The sequence below is a fragment of the Crocuta crocuta genome, unplaced genomic scaffold, assembly GCF_008692635.1.
Source record: "Crocuta crocuta isolate KB4526 unplaced genomic scaffold, BGI_CrCroc_1.0 scaffold279, whole genome shotgun sequence".
Lineage (NCBI taxonomy): Eukaryota > Metazoa > Chordata > Mammalia > Carnivora > Hyaenidae > Crocuta > Crocuta crocuta.
In genome coordinates this window covers 4778455-4800198 of record NW_027551570.1, presented here as the reverse complement: position 1 = coordinate 4800198, position 21744 = coordinate 4778455, and the positions used below count along the sequence as shown (strand labels likewise).

At 42.8% G+C, this 21744-nt stretch overlaps 1 protein-coding gene across 1 annotated transcript in view; it reads left to right on the top strand.

Moving 5' to 3' along the window:
• Positions 1–21744, top strand: part of PLCL2 (phospholipase C like 2) — a 185154-nt gene that overhangs the window by 156747 nt on the left and 6663 nt on the right. Inside the window, exon 5 of the mRNA XM_077750889.1 lies at positions 9229–9338. Coding sequence (XP_077607015.1) covers positions 9229–9338 — 110 coding nt within the window. The remainder of the gene's footprint in view (positions 1–9228; positions 9339–21744) is intronic.

The following is a 21744-nucleotide window of genomic DNA, read 5'->3' as shown; positions in this document are numbered from 1 at the left end:
GCCCTTGTTAAATACATTCTGATAGATCCATAAAATGGAACATTATGCTACCATAAGAAAGTATAAAAAAAATATAAGCCTGTATATATACCTTCGTGTGCATGTGCACATACACACACACACACACAACATATATACACACATATAAGGAAGATCTTATATATACATATAGGCTAAATACATATATAATGTATATTGTTTTCAAAGGGAAGGCAAACTGCTATTTGCTAATATTTGTTTTAAAAAGTGGGGTAGAAGAGTAGGGCTCTGTGTGCTTGTGAGTGCGACACTGTCTGGAGGACACCTGAGGGGGATGATAGCACTTGCCTGATGGGAGGGGGGCAGGGAGACTGGGGGAGGGGGAGAGAAAAGATAATTCTCTGTACATGAGTTTATGCTTTTTAAATTGCTGAGCCATATGACTATATTACCTACTCAAAAATTTAGCTAAGAAGAGATATAAAAAGCAAGGGAGACAGGGACAGGGTAAAGTGACGCAGCCTGATGTGTTATGGTGATCGCGCCAAGCTGTGGTAGTGGGAAGGATCCAACTTTCTAGTGGCAATCCAGACAAAGATGCCCTACGTATTAAAAACAAAAACAAACAAACACACACACAAAAAACACTAGTCTTTGAGTTTAATGGGGATGAAGAGGCCTTTTTATACCTCAGCGAAATGAATGGGGAAGGTCCTGCTAAACACATCCTGTGCTCCTGTGGCCCCACCCCAAGTGCAGCACGTGGCCGTGCATTTAGGATGGTGACATGGCGCTTGCCTTCCACAAAGGACTGAAAGTTATGCAACTTCCTCTCACCTCGATTTACCCAGATGGAGCGGGATGGCAGAGGAAGGAAAACCTCCCTCATGCAATCCATTCACAAATTGTACTGCTGTGGGTTTGGCATTCCGAGATCTTGCCATCCATCTGGGTTTCATGGATATATTTAAGAGACCTGGTTTATCTCTTCCACCTCATGTGGAACGGGATTTAACAGCTCAAAAATCCATCTTAAAATAATTTAGCTTTCGTTAATGCCAAGATTGGAAAGAAGGCCAAGAAAAAGAGACTACCAACTGGAACTATATGAAAAATAATTAGGCATTTTTCTGTGTCCCCATGGGGATTATGGTGCAAACTCCGCCCTCACGTCAGGAGCATACACAAACTTCAGACCCCTGGGATTCGAGGACAGAGCATCTAGTTTACAAAGGCTGTGATTTTTAACAGGTGCTGTATGTAAATTAGTTGGAAAAATAATCCGATAACCATATTTTGTTTTCAAGATACTCTGATGTTGTGCCACAAGACATGTGCAGACCGTGTTATGTTAAGGTATTTTTGATACTGTTGATAAGTCATCCTTTGAGTGAGGTCCCAAATAGACCTGTGTTATGTAGAATTCCATCTTCCAGGAAATATCTCACTACACCTAATTTGGGAAATTTGAAATAAAATATGAATATATATTTCTTTTGTCACTGTTGGACAGATTTTACCCTTCGCTTGTGGCTGGTTTCTATTTTCAACACATAAAAATATATTTTTGCCCTGGATATGTTTGTGATAAAAGAGCATTTTAGGGCAGCAAAATAAATTTTCAGTTGAAAAACTAGTCTTTAAGTGTATAAGTTTAAGATCAATATGTCTCTCTTAGGAGTATTTTTTTTTACTATATTCATTTCTAAAAATACTTAGCCTTGTGCTACATGGTGTATTTTAGATTCCTATCATTTAGATCAGTAGACAAAATCCTAACCAGAATGTTTGAAAGGTCATCTGCTTTCTGTTTGGCAAGAAGAAATGGCGTTCATTTAGAGCAAAGAGGATATGATGCCATGTTTTTGACCAAGTCTCCTTTCCTTTCTGAGCAAAAGCCTCTTTCATCATATCTTTGTATTTATTGCATATATCATATTTTTTAAAATTTTATTTTTATGGCTATTTGGTTTTCATGTAAGTTTAACTGTGGTGGGAAGCAGGAAACTCAGTAGAAGCTCCACAATATCCCATTCTTCTCAGTTATACTTATGTGCTCAGTTAATGTGAATGTATCATCCTGGAAAATTTACCATCACTTACTCATTTTTACAAAACATGATACTTCATCTGTCAGCTTTATATTTTATCTTTGGTCATTAAGCTTTAAGCCCCTCCAAAAAGAAAGTCTTTAAAATATTTAGGTTGTAAAATATTTTGAAATAATAATTGGAAAATTATGTGAAGCCAATGGCTTCATATATATTTAAAATAAAATCTTAGCTGTTTAGATTTTTAAGAGATGACATAGGAAGAAGTGGCAACTTTCCAAAATGTAGTTTTTTACGTAAAAAACAAATCATGTGTTTTGTGTGGCCATACCAATTTTTAAAATTTAATATTATAGCTATAAATTGAAGGATTAAATGATTTATGCAGTCCCCACCGTGGACACATGGCCCTATTCTTTGTTCACAGGGCCTTTGTCTTCCATTCCCTTAGATCAGAACCAAACTTACTCTCATAGAAATTTATGGGTTTTCTGTTTGTTCTCTCTCTGCTGTTTGATGACCAGCTATTCATTTCCTAAATTCTCAAGTTCATTGCCACCAAGGAATTTGAGCAGATTTTCTTCTTGGTTAATATTCCTAAAGAAAAATAACTCACATCTTTTCTGTGGGAACAGAAACTTGGGGTCATGGAGTCAAGAACCTAATTGTAGGTTCTTTGGCACAGAGTAGCCAAGGCTCAAAGGCAGTCCTCTTGACAAAAGAGTAAGTCAGAGCAGGCCAGCCAGGTCTGTGCATGAGACATGATCATTTGCTGCTTTCTGGACATCATTTCCCCTAGGCATTGGTCCGTGTGTCCATATACTTCATTGGATTTGTGTAACATATGCTCATAGCCTTCAAACTTTACTGCCTTTAAACACACCATGTATTTTGACTGTTAAACAATATAGCCCATTGCAGTTTTGTAGTGTGGCCTACTTTTCAAACGACGATTTAACCAAGTAGTATTGGTTTTCACATGAAGCTGAGTAAAACTTAGAAAGATTTCCCTTTGGCCAGAATTAATTGTCACCTCTTGTCTTGCTTGGGTGAGAACATCCTGGTAGAATCAAGGAATGCTGTTCCCTTCCCCTACCTTAATAGTTGGTCCAAATGTCGTAAATGTTAACCAGACAGTGCTTTACTTGAGGCTTTTATAATGCCATTTAGTGTAAATCAGACATGTAAATGGGACATTACTAATAGAAAAAAATGCAAGGTAATGTGAACAACTACACATGGGTCTAAAATATACAAATTGAAGATAAAAATGTTGGCAGAGTATTTGGAAGATTCTGGAAACATACAGAAAAATACAATTTGTTCCTAAAAACAAACAAACAAAAAACAAAACAAGCCCACTTCTTATTCCCTCTTTACTGTTGGGCTGGTTTCTGTGTTTGAACCTGAAGATTGTTTTCACAGTGAGAATTCTTGTCACTAAGCAGCAGGAGCAATGCAACAAAGAACCTGTGACCTGTGCCTGTCTGGGAGTGACGTCCACCAGCAGTGCTCAGGCCACAGGAGCTGAGAGCTGTGTTTTCTAAGATTATTAGAACTCTCTTGTCATAAGTCTGCAATTTAGAAACCTGTAGGTATTGATTTTGCAGATGGTCACAAAAGAAATTTTTCAGGATCAATAAAATTCTAATTATTTTCAGAAGCATATAGGTTGGTTTTTGTTTTACCTACAACTGATCAATGAGAAATTCTTGTGTTTTAGAGCTGGCAAGCCCTCGATCTCAGCCCTTAATGCCCCAGNGATTGGCCTGTGTGTGTGGGTGGCCCTCTGTGGTGTCTGAGGAGGGAGTGACAGCTGATTTGATGGTTCTCCTGCATCTTCTTATCCTTTTCAGAATCCTAAAGGCTTCACTTAAGCTAAAAGCCTGCTGAGGGCTGCTTCTAAGCACTCCACCTATGTAAATGAACAGTGCTCCTCCTCCCCCGACCCTGAGTGGAGGGACTTTCACTCTAAAATACCAGTAATATAGACAGGAAGATAAAAGACACACTGCTAACTGGTAAACAAGGAACGTGCAAATATACTGGATAGTTACTTTGTGTGATTGCATGTCAGTTTGGTTAATAGTATAGTTAATAAGAAGGCAGGATGTAGAACTAACCTCTGCAGGTAGAACAGCTACCGCAAGTGGCCAGCTCTTGTTCCTAAACAAGGTCAGAGGAGGCGCGGGCAGCCTGAGGCCCAGCCCGCAGCCTCAGATGCGGTTGCGCTGTGCTGGGTGCTGGCATGCTCTGCGTCCTGGGCTCTGTCTGGTACATGTCTGCGGAGAATAGTTGAGCTGATAGCCTTTCTTCGATCAGAGGCCAGCGTTCTCATTACCACATTTAGAACACTAAGGCTAGCAGAGATAAAGAGCAGGAGATGATGAAGGACTCCCTGTCCACCTTGTTATGTAACTTTCTAATATAACTGCTTACAATTTTATAGGAGGTTCGAGGGCAGTCAGCTCTACCGTGGGACATATTACCTTCTCATTTTCTATCCAGTTGCTTAGGTGAGAACACAGAATGGACTTCCTCATGTTTTTAGAAATTTGAATGTGGCTGATTTTAACAATTTTTAGTCTATTATATAAGATTAAACAATCTAGTCTTAAATTACCAGCTGTTTGTAACTTGTTCTGTAAAATTTCTACAGTCTAATACATAGACCTGATAGGCCTACTAAATCTCCCGTGCCCAGTGCATGTTTCCTGCTACAGAAATCCTACCCTGATGGTCTTCCTACAGGCTTCATTTTGGCATTGATATAAAAAGCACCAATTGTTATGTGTTTTCACATCATTTTAATGCTGTTGTCCCATTGGCTATAGTGATGCCACTGAACTTGCCATTGTGTTCCAGAACAGAACTATCAATACTTTATGAAAGAGCTGTCAGTGAGTTGATAATATAAGCACTAGTTCCCTTCCTTCAGTTTACTCCCCATATCTGTAGAAGTCTGTAGTTTTTTACAGAATAATCAGTAATGGGTGTAAGTCATGGGTTTACAAATTTAAATGATGGGTTTTAATAGGACTCAACACAGCATATCATCAGATGACCTACACACGGTTTGTAATCAGTAAATGTTGTTCTCTGACCAATTAGTGTTGTTACTTCAAGCCTCAAGAATTACTTCCGTTATCTAAAATGATGAGACCTTTTGTATCCTGTCATTACAAAAGAAAAAAAAAAGATAGAGTCTAGACTGTGGTGCCTGCCACATCTCTCATCTGCCTTCCACCCTCCCTCCCCCGCTTCCTTCAGGAGAGATAGAGTCGATAGTATCATAGTTTTTCAGTTTTCTGAAATGCCTCTCCAATCATGGCCCTCTGACACATGCTGGACACACTGTCCATCTTCATCATACCCTGCTGTCTCTCAATCTCATCTCCTTATCCTCTGAACCTGGTTTTCCTTGCAGTGATCTCTCTCTTTTTTTTTTTTTAATTTAAATTTAAGATTTAAAAAAAATATATATATTTATTTATTTTGAGAAACAGAGAGAGAGAGAGAGAGAGAGAGAGCACACATATGCAAGCAGAAGAGGGCCAGAGAGAGAATCTCAAGCAGGCTCCATGCTGTCAGTGTAGAGCCCAATGGAGGGTTTGAACTCTCAAATTGTGATATCACATCCTGAGCCAAAATCATGAGTTGGACACTCAATCGACTGAGCCACCTAGGTGCCCCATCGCCAGCCCTCTTGCATGGAAATCTTCTGGGGTACTTATTAAGAATATCCGGGTCTGGGCCTAGCCCAGATCTTCTGACTAGGATCCTGACGGAGATGCAGAGACTCTGCATTTTAATTTTTTTAAATGTTTTCTTTATTAGTGAGAGAGAGAGAGACGCAGTGTGAGCAGGGGAGGGTCAGAGAGAAAGAACACACAAAATCCAAAACAGGCTCCAGGCTCTGAGCTAACTGTCCGCACAGAGCCCAACGCGGGGCTCAAACCCACAAACCCTGAGATCGTGACCTGAGCCAAAGTCGGACACTCAACCGACTGAGCCACCCAGGTGCCCCAAGACTCTGCATTTTAAACACGCACCTCCAGTGACTTGTGTTGTACACTCAAGTTTGGGACCTGCTTCCTAGCATGTGAGTGACTGCTTCGTGAAGTCTGCCCTGTGTTCCTTTAACACGATCCCCTCTATCCCTCATCACAGCCTTTCTAGCAATGGAGGCCACACATTCTCTAGATGACCGTGAAAGTGTTCTTACCCCTGACATCTCCATTCAACTGTAGTCACAGATTCACACCAGCTCCTTGCCTACCCAGGGCTCTTCTCCATACCCCCTGCACACTCCATCTTCACCCCCACAGTGGGAGCCCCCAGTCTCTCCACCTTCCCCTAGCTCCTCCCCAACTCCCCTCAAACTGTAATTAAAGAAGAGGAGTTTTAATTTTTTTTAATGTTTATTCATTTTTGAGAGAGAGGTAGAGAAAAAGAGCAAGGTACAGAATCTGAAGCAGATTCCAGGCTCTGAGCTGTCAGCACAGAGTCCGATGTGAGGCTGAACCCACAAACCAGGAGATCATGACCTGAGCTAAAGTCAGAGGCTTAACTGACTGAGCCACCCAGGTGCCTCTAGAAAACAGAAACAATTTGGCTCCCTTGTGGGGGTTGAGGTAGGAGTGGGAGAGGTGGTAAATTATTAGTCTTAAAGGTTTGGCTTATTTGATTTTTCACCAGTGACTTTAAGTCTCACTCTGCTCTTTAGACAGAATGGTACAACTTCCGGATGGAGAAGAAATAGTGCTTTCACAATAAGAAACCTTGTCATTGGGCTAATGTTTCTTTGCGGAAAATAATTTGGAAAATAGGGAGAAAGTTACTTAACATCTAACCCAGACAAGCTCTTCATACTCAGAGTTGATGTAAAAGAACTAAAAGACCTCCTGCAACATGTTAGAATAGATTTCCTGATAACTTAATATCAAGGGAATAATGCAATTGATATATAATATAATTAGATTTCCTTGTTATATATGGACTGACCCAGTTCAAATGCATAATCTCATTCACTCTCCCTCTGTCTTCCCTAGGAACTGGGTCAGTGCATGTGCATCAGCCCTTAGGTGCTCTGCCTCACAGCATAATTATTGGATACACATAACCATAGCATATGACTCTTGATTGGAAATAACTCATGGTAGTTGGAAAACCATGGGGCATTGGGCTCAGACAAACCAGTATTGAAATCCAGCATTAAATATTAACAGAAAAGCCAACATATCAAGGTCTCCCCACTCAGGCTTCCCCTGGCCATGCTCTAAGAAGTGGGTCTTAGTCATCACAGCACTATCCAAGGGGTGTCCCAGGGGAAAAAAGAAAAACATATGACACAGTTAAATGCTCTAGCAAAAATCCTGGGCTTTATTTAGAACAAGATTGCTTCCTGTTCATGGTTGGATCTTTGAGGGTTTGTGTGTGTGTCTGTGTGTCTGTGTGTGTTTGTTTATTTGCTGCAGCTAAGCACATTCAGTGAAAGTCAGAATTAGTGATATGGGATGAAGCCCAATGTATGAGCCAGGTTACCAGCATCACGATGGACGGGGGTTAGTTAATCAAGTTGGGATGTTCTCAGGTACCATCAGTGGCAAAAGAGAATTTGGAAGAAAGGAGAGAAATTAGTGTAGGAGCTTTCTAGACAATGTAATGAGTTTTACTGTTCTTTCTTGAAACCAGTTATGTTCTTAAGCCTTATTAGCAAGATAGGAATTAGAACCTTTGTTCCTATTTGGTGAGGGGGAAGAAAAGAAAAAAAGACTAATAAATTGGCAGCTTAACGTATTTATCATGTGTCAGCTTTTGCTTACTGTTAAAAGACACTAATAAATAAAGAGTTACTTTGAAATGGTGTTGCACAGGAAGGACATTAGAAATTGGAATGCCCAACTCAACAGTAAACAGGCACAAAGGAACCAAGGAAATGTCTTGTAAAGATCACGACTGCTCCACATTACTTGTAACTGCAGATGCTTTCAGAACAACCCATTGTCCATCAGTAGGGGACTGGTTAAGTGAATGCTGGTTCATCCCCTCAAGGAGTCCATGTAGTTGTGAAAAAAAAAGAGTGGAGATGAGCTATACACACTGACACAAGTGATCTCTACTGTGTGTGTACTTATATGAGGAAAAAACAGAAACCAAGATGCGGAACAGTGTACTTCTGAACAGTGTACAGAAAACAAAAACCAAGTACAGGAATTTCTTGTGCAAGAAAGGGAAGGCCATGGCTATGTGTACACAGTTGCTTGTATTTTCGAGGAGAACAATACAGGAGAAAGGTAAATTAAAAACTACAAAAAATGTGTAGGGGAGGGAGGGGCCAGGGTACAGGACACCGGGAGGAAGCAAGACCTACCTGAGCACACTTTGATATGAGGTTTGCCTTAGGAATCATGTAGTCTTTTTTTTTTTAATGCTTATTATTTTTGAGAGAGAGAACACACAAGAGTGAGCAGGGGAAGGGCAGAGAGAGGGAGGCAGAGGATCCAAAGCAGGCTCTGCACTGACAACAGTGATCCTCGTGTGGAGTTCATTTTATCTCCAGTTGCCAACTTTGTGTCCTCAGAGGAACTGAAATCTGCCCTCTGAGGCTCCAAATACCTGGGCTCTGGTGCTCTCCCTCTTGCTGCCTCCACAGCCTTCCATCTCTCCCCTTCGCAGAACCTCTGATTCTTCATCTCTAAAATAGGACTGAGAATGATCATATGTGCCCTGTTTGCCCTTCAAAACCATGAGGAATGATTGCTGCTGGCTTTTAAGATGCCGTAAGCCTTATTAAGACCATGTGAATTTTTTTCAGTGTTTCCCTACAATTATCACANAATTTTTTTTTTTTTTTTTTTTTTTTTTAGTTTATATTTCATTGAGAGAGAGAAAGAGCACAAACGGGAGGGGCAGAGAGAGGGAGAAAGAGGATCCCAAGCAGGCTTCACACCATCAGCACAGAGCCTGATGTGGGGCTCGAATTCAGGAACCTTGAGATCATGAGCTGAGATCAAGAGTCAGACACTTAACTGACTGAGCCACCCAGGCACGCCAATTATCACATTCTTAAATAGGCACATTTCTGAAAGTCCACTGGAGACTGGAATTCTTTCAGCTATACCTGGAGACATGAGCATTGCCAGTTCATTCCCACGGGTTGGATGGGGAAGTAAACTACTTTGTCTGTTTCTTTCAGCCATGGAATTCCATGAACACTTGCACAGCATCGGCACCAAGGAAGGTTTGAAGGAACGAAAACTACAAAAAGCAGTGGAGAGCTTTACCTGGAATATCACCATCTTAAAGGTATGTGGCCAAGCTGCGATTCTGCAGTCTTTCTCAGCATGTTTCTTCCTTTTAGTATAACATGTCCTACATTGTGCGTTATCAGCCACTGAGGCGATAGCACGGTCACAGCAGTCCAGGGAGAACTCGGCCCTCGGGAGAGCCTGCAGGCCTGACAGCTGGCTGGTGCCTCTTGGAGAGAGAACATGGGGCTGTCATGGCCGGCACATAGTGGATTCTAATAGGAAGGGAAAGGACCTTGAGTTCTGTCCTTGAAGCATGGTCAAGTTTATACATGTCAGTTGCTATATGTGAAATAGAAAATATGATTACAGAGGAATGATTGGGAATTTAGATTCTAATTACTCAAATCCCATTTAATACTTTCAAGTATAATCGTGGCCTTAATATTAATATGATTCCAGGACAAAAATAGGAAAGAATTGTGTAGGGCATAATTAAAAGAAATCTGTAAAAGAATTGCCCTTTGACATTTTCCTTCGAGGAAAATCTGTTTTCCTCCTTCCCTCTTTCCTTCCTAACTCAGCATGACCATTTAAAATTTTTAAATTATTTTTTTATTATAAAAGTAGTACATTATCATTGTTGAAACTATCAATATAGAAATGAGGCAAGACAAACATAGCCCCACCATTCAGCGGCAGTTGCTGCTGGCCTTTTTGCTGTGCGTTCTCTCTGCCTTTTCTCTGTGCTGTGCATATAGGACATCAGTTTTTAAAATCATGCCATGTATGTACCTTGAAACCTTTTTGAGTTTTGTCTCAGAGGTTTTTACTTTTCTGCTCCTCCGTGTTTGGGAACTTGAATAACCATACCAGAGACACACTATTTCACTCTGGATCTTGGATAGCTAAATGTAAAATTATTCTCCGGTATTCACCCTTCGAACTTTGTGCTCCCTTGAAGCCAACACTGTAAAGACATTATCACAACTGCCCCTTTTAATTTCCTTGTTTTCCCTCAACTTAAAAGATCCATTCCTGCAGCTGACAACAGTTTTCTGATTTAATAAAAAGTCACCCTTGCAAGCTGGCCAACTTGCATTTTCTCACGTTAAACCTCTACTCATTTTTATAATTAAAATCATTTTCTTGACTTCTTAAAATACTTCCACCCTTCACATGTGCTTTTTTTTGGTAATCTCTCAATCTTCTGCTTAGAAGTTAATTTCAATAGTTTGCATTTAAGGAAAAAGCAGATAGAAGAATTTACAAAGAAAAGGAATTTGGCTTTATAACTTGTTGACTGACTTACTCCCACCCAGAGGTATGGGTACTCTACAGATTTCCTATAAATCTCAAGGGAAAGGTAACACAGTCGTTTAAGCCCTGTGAGAGAGCAAATGCTCATTTTCTTTTACTTTGTTATACAGTCCTAGCGACCAAACTGCCACCTGTCAGCTGTCTTCGCTACCCGTTGGTGGTCTAGCAACCAGCGGCCTGGGTACCACCTGGGAGCCTGTTCAAAATGCAGACTCCCAGGCCCCACTCCAGATCTCCTGAACGCACATGTACAGATCTGCATTTTCACAAGATCCCAGGGGGCTCCCATGCGCATGCAAGTCTGAGACGCTCTTGGCTAAGAGCCATGGAAAATGGGAGCCAGGAGCACATATTAATGAAAAACAGCCGACATAAAGCAATACACCAGATTTTCAAAATAAGTAATTGAACCAAATAGCTACACTGAGGAAACCTATTTTCTTTTGAATTACGTCCAGGAGAGAGAATTAACACCTCAGACTTATGTTCATATGGGAACTAATGTGTAGGACAAGGTAATCGATCTTTTAAAAATTTCCGGCACATTTGTCCTAGATGGTGTTTGGATGTGGTAGAACCTGGGCACAGAATGGGGAAGAACTGGAGAGATCTGTGTGTCATTTCCATATAACGGAAGAGCTTTTTCCATCTGTGTGTATTTCACAAGTTTTAACCTTGTTTATAAGAATCAGTCCCCCTTTGGACTTGAGTTTGGGTCTGAGTTGAGCTACCAGCCTTTTGCTGACAGGAGGGAATCGGATCCTTTGGATTCCTCTGACCACGTGTTTTTTGTGCTGAGCTTGATGAGGTGGCAGCCCTCCAGGGCTAAGTGCAGTGGGCCAGAGGCAGCAGCGCTCTCATGTTGGGCACAGAGGCTGGGGGAAGGTTTCCGATGGTACTGGATATGGAGAAAAAGTGAGAAAGAGGACAGGAAGACATGCTGAAGGAGCCCTGCAGCTGTGAGGCCTGAAGGAATTTCCTCAGGTGCTTAAAAACGCGGTCTCTCAAGCTCAACCTTGGAATCTGGATCAGAATCTCTAGAGGTAGCGTGCAGGAATCTGCTTGTTGAACAGGTTCCATGGCGGGGATCCTGAGGTGCCCTAAAACCATGGAATACCTCTGCTCTGGAGCAAAATCAAAAATATCTTCTCCCACTAATTTGCACTTGATCTTAGCCAAAAGGCCGAGAAGCGATTTTCTCCCTCTAATTTGAACAAGAAAGTAGACAGGGTACCAATCATCCTGGGACATAGAACTTCCATGTGAAAATCAGGGCAAACCAAGAACGATTGGTCACCCTAAGAGGAAGCCTCCTGCCATAAATTCCTTTCATCTAAGGACATTCATCCCAGTTCTTAGGGATGTTTTGCCTCCTTTGTTTAGCTTTTCAATTTTTTTTTTAATGTTTTATTTATTTCTAGGAGGGAGAGAGACAGCGTGAGCAGGGGAGGGTCAGAGAGAGAGGGAGTCACAGACCGAAACAGGCTCCAGGCTCTGAGCTGGCAGTCAGCACAGAGCCCGACGCGGGGCTCGAACCCATGAACCGCGAGATCATGACCTAAGCGAAAGTTGGACGCTTAACCGACTAAGCCACCCAGGCGCCCCTAGTTTTTCAGTTTTAAGAATTGCTTTAGAATACAGAAATAAACAAAGAAGAAATATCAGCTGTGGTCACCACACCCAGAGAGATCTACTATTGATACCTTGGCATATTTACTTCCAACCATTTTTTTATTGTGAATAAAAAAAAAATCATTCATTTGTTTTTCTAAATATGTCTTCATCATACNAGATCTACTATTGATACCTTGGCATATTTACTTCCAACCATTTTTTTATTGTGAATAAAAAAAAATCATTCATTTGTTTTTCTAAATATGTCTTCATCATAGAGAACTTTTTTTAATGTAAAAAAGATAAAAGTTTTAAAATGACTTCAAACCCTCCAGGAAATAACTATTATTAAATGTAGGTGACCTTATTTTACCCACCATTTTATATGCATACGGATGGATGGAGATATATTTTATTGATTCTGAGTCATCCTTCTTTTTTCTATTTTTGACATCAAAAATCTTTGAAATTGGTATGTATCTTCTGGTCCATGGCATCGCACATTGTATCCTAGTTAAACTGGCAGTGATTTTCTTTCTTACTGGTACATCTGACAAGAGCTACTGTCTAAGATATTGTGAAAGAACGTATGCCGGTAGATAGACGCCTACTGTAACTGCTCTTTTTAAAAATTTTTAAAAAGTGCCATTTCACTTTTCTTTATTTAACAGAAGAAAAATAAACCATAAAGAAGCTAAATGAACTACTAACAGTTTTTACTGTGAGAGGCATTTATTTCCTATGAGATATCTCTGAGGTTGAGAAAAAAGATTATGAAAAAAAATAGGAGTCATTTTGCTTTTTTTTTTTTCTTTTAAGCTACACATTTCAATTATAAGGCCGGTTGGTCAACCTTCTGCTATGAAAGAGGAAAGTCTCTACCCACTAATATTCCGGGGTGGGGGCTTAGGCATATTGTAATTTTTCCATTTTCCAGTTTTAAATATTCCCATCTGGCCCCAAGATGATGACTCCCATGTTGTTTGGTATAAGTTCAATATTTAAATTAGCTCATGGTCACCACTATCCATCGCCTGAGGAAAGGGCTGTGAAGAGGTAAATCTCAGCTGGGGTCATTGCCAGTCTTTGGATACTTGGACCCAGCTTTCTCAGAGTTTGTCAATGTCCTGTTCTAGGGTTTCTGCTGCATAACTGGGAGGAGGCGTGATCCGTTTCCACAGGTTTCTGACTGCTGCTTTAATTCAGGAGCCCTCCCTCAAGACCTCACTTCCCTTAGATAGTCAGCATCCTTCCCTCTTCTTGGTCAGTATCGAGGTACAGTTTACGTAAGATAAGGTCGACCCATTTTAACTGCACAACTCGACGAATTTTGATATATGCATATTGTCATGCAACCCCACCACAGGGGTGATAGAGNTACCACTGAGCTGACTTCTGACTTCTGTGTATAGTTTTGCCTGCTCCAGATTGTTATATAAATGGGAGTTATCTAGTATGTAGTCTTTATGCCTGGCGTCTCTCATGTGGCATAATGCTTTTGGTACTCATTCGAAGTGAGATGTGTTTCAGTAGTCCATTCCTTTTTATTGATGAATAGTATTCTGTTTTATGGGTGTGTTACTCTTTGTTTATACGTTCATTAGTTGATGGACATTCAGGTTGTTTCTAGTTTCTAGCTGTTGTGAATAAAGCTGTAGGGAACATTCACATGCAGGTCTTTATGTGGACATATTCTTATTTTCTTGGATAAACACCTATGAGCGCAGTTACTGGGTCATGTGGTAAGTGCATGTCAGAATTTATAAGAAATTGCCACGCTACTTCCTAAACTGTTCCATTTAGCATCCCCCTGACAGTGTTATGAGGGTTCCAGTTATTCCACATCCATGTCAACATTTGCTGTTGGCAGTTTAGCCAGAATAGTAAATGCAGAGAGGTTGGGCTTCTTTTTGTTTGTATTTCTCTCTCTCTCTCTCTCTTTTTTTTTTTTTTTTTTTTAAGCCTTTAAAAAAACTATGATGGGCCTTAGTCTGATTTTCTTCATGTTTCTTCTGCTTTGGGTTTGTTGAGATTCTTCTCTATGTGGATTTATAGTTTCCATCAAATTTGGAAAATTTTTTAGTCCTTTTTTTCTTTAAATCTTTTTTCAGTCTTACCCTTTCTCTCTTCCTTCTTTAACTCTCAAGTATACATATATACTGCTTGATATTTTCCCCAAACTGACAGATCCACTATTCATTTCTTTTTAGGTCTTTCGTATTTTTTATTTTTTTTAATGGTTTCTATTATTTCTACAGCTTCAGGCAGTATTGCTGTATCTTCTACACTGTCCACTCTGCCATTAACGCCATCCAGCTTCCCACTTCTCTCCTCTGGGTGCTCCTCAAATTCCCCATCATCCCGAACCAGTTATGGGCAGTAGCTGTTTAAGAGCCCCCACTGCTCCGCCCCTTACACCCCAGCCGCTTCGCCTCTGAAACCCCTCCACACAGGGAGCCGGACCCCCGTTTGTATGTCTTCCCTCAGGGCTCACTGTTTGCACCATCAGAACATCATTGTTCAATATATCGTGTCCAGGTTTCTGTGTGTGTGTGTTAGCCCTGTTCCTCACTTGTCCCGGGCCACCGCTTTCTTCTCACCCTCTGCCCCATCCTCTTTTCTGCTGCCTCAAGCAGAAGTCAAAGGACATTCAGTTTGTGCCTTTCCGGTTTGATTGGCCTCTTAAATTTTTCAGGACTTTTATGAATTGCCACTGTAAATTCTGTGAATTCCAGAAGTTTATTAAATTATGTCATACCCCTTGGTTTGCTGCGTGTGTGTGTGTGTGTGTGTGTGTGTGTTTGCCAGTTTTATTCTTTTTTGCTCATTTCACCAGAAATGTGGGAAGGATATCCTGTTAACATTTTCCACCCACCAGCTTCATCAAAAGGTTTCTCTCCCTTTATTTTTCATTTGCTAAAACACTCACTGTACTGGTGATAATTTTTATTGTTTCTCTTTATTACCATTCCTGAGATGGTGGAATCTCAAGGTAGAGGAGCCCTGTTTTGGTTGTAAGAGGCAGAACTCCCGCAGGTTAGCTCACAGAGGAGGGGCGAGAGGTGCTGGCCCGTGGGAGGACCGTGAAGGGACAGGGAGCTCTGAGACCAAAAGCCGTGCACCAGCCTCACAGGAGTAAAGGGCGGTCAGGAAGCCCAGCAGCTCTTGGGGCAGCTCTTCCCCAGGGGCCGGCGGTCATCTGCTCTGCCCTCCTGCTCCCTTGTAGTGTCTGCTGCCCTGTGACTTGGTATTGTCTTGGTTTGGCCCTGATTGAACCTTAGAAGGTTTTATTCCACTTCCTCAATCTGTTTGTATTTCCTAGTTCAAATCCAAGGAGAGGAAATCTGATCAGCTGAGGCTACCCTTTCCTTTCACATCCAGACCTATGATCCTAAAGGTATAAGCTTCCTCTTGTATTAAGTTCTGCTTGGATCAGGTTCTCTATCTGCTTCAATCCACTGTGCCCAGGAAGCACAAAATATGGCCACCTTGACTGACTATTTCAGCTCTCCGTTGCTGTAGAACAGATCATGACAAAACTAGTGGCTTAAAACAACTTCTTATTTGATATGATTCTGTGGGCTAGCTGCACTCAGCTGGGTGGTTTTTCTGTTTCCCGTGGTGTTGACCAGGATCACTTATGAGGCTTGGTTCAGCTGGGAAGTCCACTGGGCCTGGAATATCCAAGAAGTCTCCACTCATGTGACTGGCATGTCACCAGGGCTGGCTAGAATGACTAGGTCCCTCTCTTCTATCCTTCTCCCTTTCTCCACATGGCCGATCCTCATTCAGTAGTCCAGCCCAGCTTCCTTATATTGCTGTGAGAGTCCAAGAAAATGAAAGGAGAAGCCGCCAGGCTTCTTAAGACCACTTCCTCCATGTTTATTGATGAAAGCAAATCAATGCCAGCCCTGATTCAAGGGAAGGGGAAGTGGACCCCACCAACTAGTGGATGGAGTAGCCTGGACAGAGATGGAAAGGATTATGACTGCTGCCTTTGCAGATAGTCTACCGCAGTGGCAGAACCTGCCCATGAAGCATTTTCCCTCAGAATGGTGTAGGATACACTGTGAGGCTTGGCCACACGACACCGTAACATCGTCCTACCCACCTTCCTGCTGCTTCCCCCAGACTGCCACCCTACTCCTCTGTCATGCAGTTTTACTTATGTTCTGTCATAGTCTATGGAAGTTGATCTCTCTCTAACTTCATGTCTACCCCTTGGTTACAGTAATACCCTCAAAGCAGCACAGAATTATTTCTATTGCCTCTCCTTCAGCTTCCCTGTGTACCTTTGAGAACTATCATTACCTTCTTTTAGACCTCCCTGGTTCAGGTCAGACATGCTCATCCTATGCAGATTCTAGGGTGAGATGGCATCTGATTCCCTCCCCACTGGGTCCCTAGGCCTCTTGGTGGCTCTGGTTTGCCAGAATTATCCCCATACTTTGGATGTGCGCAGCACTGACAGCCCCAGGGTAGGACTCGTCAGTATGATTTTCTTCATCGTCCAAACATTATCTTACTGTCAATACGGCCAAAATTATGCTGGATTTTCTAGCGCCTGTGTCATATCATAGACTCAAATAAAGCTCATTACAACCCCAAGATGTTTTCCAGAAGAACTGCTGCCAAGCCAGCTCTTCCTGTTCTGCACCACTCCCCCCGCCTCAGAACTAAGACTACAAGCTAAACCCTGACAGTCATTAGGGATTTGTTCTCTTCAGGAGCATAAGACTTCTGCCAAAAATAAATAGTTAAGCTAGACGGTCTTTGCACCTGGTGAGACATTAATCTTGGTTTTGTTTTTACCTGAGGTATAGTGCTTACCTTGAAGACCTGAAGACTAACATTTGTTTCTTTTCCGAAAATTGCTGTGATGGTCTGTGTGCAACTCCTTTTCTTTATTGATGTTAATACCCTTTAGTTATTTTATGTGCTATAGGTGATGTGTCACGTTGCCTGTTTTCCTGAAAATCTGTAATTGGCTAGAAACTATCCCTCTCTTTAGCATGTGAAGACTCTTCAGAATGGCTCAGAAAACCCAACTACAGTAGCATGCGTCACTGGGCAGGCTGTGCTTTCTGATCCATTTAAAACACAGTAAAACCTCAGACACTAGATCCCACTAATCTGGAATTTGTGATCACTCAGCTAACCTTTAATTATGCAAAAGATGTGCTTAAAAAATTAGCAGTGCGAGGGGAGCGCTTGTGCATGCTGTTTTAACTAGTGCTTTCAGAAGCTTCCATGTTCATGGTCCTGCTCAGCCCTTGCATCCCCTTGCTCTCTACTTCCTCTCCACACGTTGGGCACACTGCCCTCTCCTCCCCACCCCTCACCAGCCCTGGTCCCTTTGCCTAGAGCCCTCTCTTGACCTCCTGTCATTTGTGCTTAGGTCCTGTCTCCCTTCTACTGTGTGGACCCTCCAGTGGCAGCTCCTGAAGCCCCCACCCCACCTGTGCCACGTGAGCCACCAGCTCTGTGTCGAGGGAGTCAGTCTCCCACTGCAGGGGGTCGGTGCTCACTGCCATTGTGAGATTTAGTTTTTCCCATGGCCGTTCCCACTATCAGGGGGAGATGTAGCCACAGCTGGAACTCAGAAAGCTCTGTAGTATAGAAATCACGCTACTAAGCCATGGTTAGGCCCCAAAGGCATCATTGGTTGGAGTCATGGAGTCACATAGAAAGCAGCGTCCTCCACAGCCCCCTGGCCTCTACTGAAATCCTTTCTTGCCTGTGTGCCAAGGCCCAGCTCAGACCCCCACACTTTCCCCACTGTGCTGCCGAGGAGCTCCTGGGAGCCCCGTGTCCTCCATCTTTGTTGAAAGAAACGTAAAATAGTTTCTGAGGTGAAAGACACCCATTCTGAATTTAAACTGCATCTTATATTTAAAAATTTAAATTAAAGTGGCACAACCTTTGTAAAGTTGAGGAACAGATGTAAATGTGATTAAATAGCCAAAATATTGGCAAAGGGTAGGGGATCGCGGTGCATGGACAGTCTCTAGATCAACCTGCTTTGCTTGCATAATCAGGACACTGCTTCAGACAATTGAAATGTCTCTCTGGAGTAAGGGGAAAGCTAAGGGTTAGGAGCCATGTTCCCAGAACAGTTCTTCACACTCTCGGAGCAACTTATCCACCTGGCCAGCACCCGTGAACCCTTTGGGATGGAGTGAGGAGCGGGAAGGCAGTCTTCCTGCTGAGGAGAGAGGGGTTTATTTGCAAGTCACGTTCCACTCCCTTCAAACATGTGAATGAGCTCGGAGGAAGCCAATAGGACAGAACAAAATCATGGGACATCTAACGTGAATTTGTTGTGCCGCAGCAAAGCACGTGCTGCTATGCTCCGTTGCTCCAGCTTCAAGTGACTGATGACCAGGGGACCTTTGTTCAAGTGTAAGGCTTACTGAGACAGCAGGAGGAGGAAGGCCTTCCTTAACCCTGATGGATGTGCTACAGCCTTCGCCAGCCACGCGGGCCTCTCAGAGGCAGCGGTCAGAGCGCAGTGAGGCAGCTTAGCACCCAGGCCAGGACCGCACAACCACACCGTTGTGTGTGGTGAGTCCCTCCCCATTCAACACATAGAGATGGAAATCTGTGTCTCTGTTCCTGTGTGTAAGCACAGGAAGAAGGAATTGTCTGCACCATTGCTGATGTACTGGGGACATTAGAAACGTGGAGGACATTACACTTTGCCTGCTTTAAAGTGCCACATGTCACGTGTGGGACTCAACTGTATAGTTTGGGCCCTGCGGTTTAGTTAATCCAAAAAGAAAACAGAACACACCAAGAGGAATTTATGTGTGTTTATGTGTAATTTGCTGTGCAGACTCTGCCTTGCGCAAGACCCTTCATCTCTCTAAACTGTTTTCTTGTCTACAAAATTGGGGCTAGTAATAGTACCTCTCACAGAGCTGAGATTATCATGAGATAATCTTTGCGAAGGGCTTAATACAGTGCCTGGCATAGATCAGTCACTCCGTTCCCAAGAAATGTTTCCTGATCATGAGCTTGTGTTAGGGTTTTGCAATTTAGATTATCTGGTGTGGGTCCAGAAGAATCCTAGGTCCCTTGCCGTCTTCTCAGAGTGATCTGAGGGAGAGGACAGGAAGCCTCTGGCAGCCTTCCTGAGTGACGGGAAAGATAAGGACGCGTGCATGGCAAATTGCTGAGTAAGGGGGCATGTGGGCTGGTGCTGGGCTCCCGCAGGTGGGCAGTGTGTTTTCCTGCTAGGCCTTGGCGCTCTCGGGTGTCTTTCCCCCATCTTTATCCCAGAGTTAGCTTCATGTCTGGAGGAGCAGAAGGTGTCAGTGGAGGCACCTAGAAGCTGCTGTGTTCCTGAGTGGAAAGAAGCAGGAAGGAGGCAGCCTAATCCATGCCATCCAAGCAAACCTTCTTGGGCTGGGGCTTTTAGCCCCAGCACAACCCGGAAGTCAGTGTGGGCCCCAGATATGCTGAGGTCAAACCAAACACTGATAGCTTACGTTCTTACTTGCATTAAATTTAAAAAGTTTTGGGGCAGCTGGGTGGCCCAGTCAGTTAAGCATCTGACTGTTGGTTTCAGCTCAGATCATGATCTCACAGTTTGTGAGCTTAAGTCCCTCATCGGGCTCTGTGCTGACAGCCCAGAGCCTGTTTGGGATTCTCTCTCTCTCTCTCTCTCTCTCTCTCTCTCTCAGAATAATAAATAAACTTTAAAAAAAAGTTTTTGACTACTCCTCTGCCTCCTTCAGACTCTCAAAATGGTATGGGTGTTCTCTTTTTTCTCTTCTGTCCACCTGCTTGTAATTTGGAAGAAACATGTCTACTGGCTTCCAGGGAATGGCAGGTGGCCATCTTTGCCCCTTCTGGCTCTCAGCCACATGGCCATTTTACAGACTGGTGGTCTGGGGAGTCTTTGTGGCCACCCTGGTTCGCTCTCCTCAGAAGGAGGACAACTCTGTTCTTCTCTGATAGACAGTTGGATTAAAAACCTTTGAAAAAGAATAACGGAAGTGTACAATCCCTATAGTTTTAACTCTAGGTCTAAATAAAAGCAGTGAATTGTGGTTGTTAATTTTAGATTCGAAACTATGTTAGGCTAACAGATGTGCCTCGAAGTATTTTTAACATATTAAAAGCTGGGGCATCTTTGATGGTCAGACAGAAAGTTGGGTGATTGGCCGAGTATTGAGTGTGGCTGGGACACTGGCTCTGGTGTCTGGGATCTGCTGTCATTCATTTCCCGGCTGCTCCAGCCTCTGACCTCCTCTCAGGCAGCCACCAGCAGGGCCAGAAGGAGCGCAGTGGCTGCCCGCTCTCCGCATGAGCCACTGGGATTCAGCCCTGCCCTTAGCTATGTCTTCTAAAGATTATGTTCTGAGTCTGAGTAGGAACCTTAAATATTTTGACCTAAGGTTGTTATAACTCCTTCAACATGAGAACCAAATAGAATAACTTACGAAATTCAAAACAGAATGTGTGAAACCAAATAGGGTTTGAGTTTCTCAACTGGGAACATTGCAAAGCCAGTTTCGTAGGAGTCTTCAAACCCAGATACCCTGTGTCAGTGGGCGGCAGTGTTTTAAATAGCCTTTGCTCTTTTGAAGCAATGAGATGTGAACGATGCTATAGGAAACAGCACCATCACCTCTTTCAGAATTGTTCTCTGCTCCCACTGGATGCCACAATCCTGAGACATGTCAGACGTGCAGTTTTGGGCGCACAGAACAAAATACAAGTAATCTGGGTAAAACTCAGCAGCTCGCCAGCTCTGGGGGCCCTTTGTGTCTCTCGTGGCTGGCTGCAGAAAGCCTGGTCCGTTCAAGATGTGGTAATGACCTGTCTAAACATGGGAGCCAAGATTCAACCAGATAAAAAAATTCTGTTATTACCACATGAATTATCCTACACCATCTGGGGATTTTGTATTTAAATGCTCCATCATCCTGTGGCAGATCTATATATGCTGACATGGAAAGATGGAGAAGACATGACTTTTGGTGAAAAAAAGAAAACTGAAGAATCACAGAGTTTGCTTGATTTCATTTCTGTAAAAATAAAATACCTATTCATAATATATAAATGCAGAGAGAAAGGTGAAACACTTGATTGGGAGGCAACTGTGAAGATTAAAGAGGAGACTTTAGCATCTTAGTCTAATTATACTCTTTCAACACGTTTCTGGAGCCTGTGTGGTATGCCTGGTGCTATTGTAGGCTTGGAGGGGGAGGGTTCACCAGTGGACTGAAGACGTAAAAGCCCTGCTTCTCATGGAGCTCACATTTAATGAGAGAGACAGATAGTAAACAAAGCAACAGAGAACGTCATGTGGTAGTACATGTCATGGAAAAAGCAAGGCAGGGAAGGGGCAAGAGCTGGGAGCAAGAGGTGGCAGTTTTCATTTTGGAAAGGCTGTCAGGGAGTCAAGGCCTGAAGGAGGTGAGAGAGCAAACTGTGTGTCTTTCTGGGCAAGAGCCTTCCCTGCATAGGGAATGTTGAGTGTACAACCTTGAGGCTGGGCCAGAGAGGACCTGCTGTGTCTG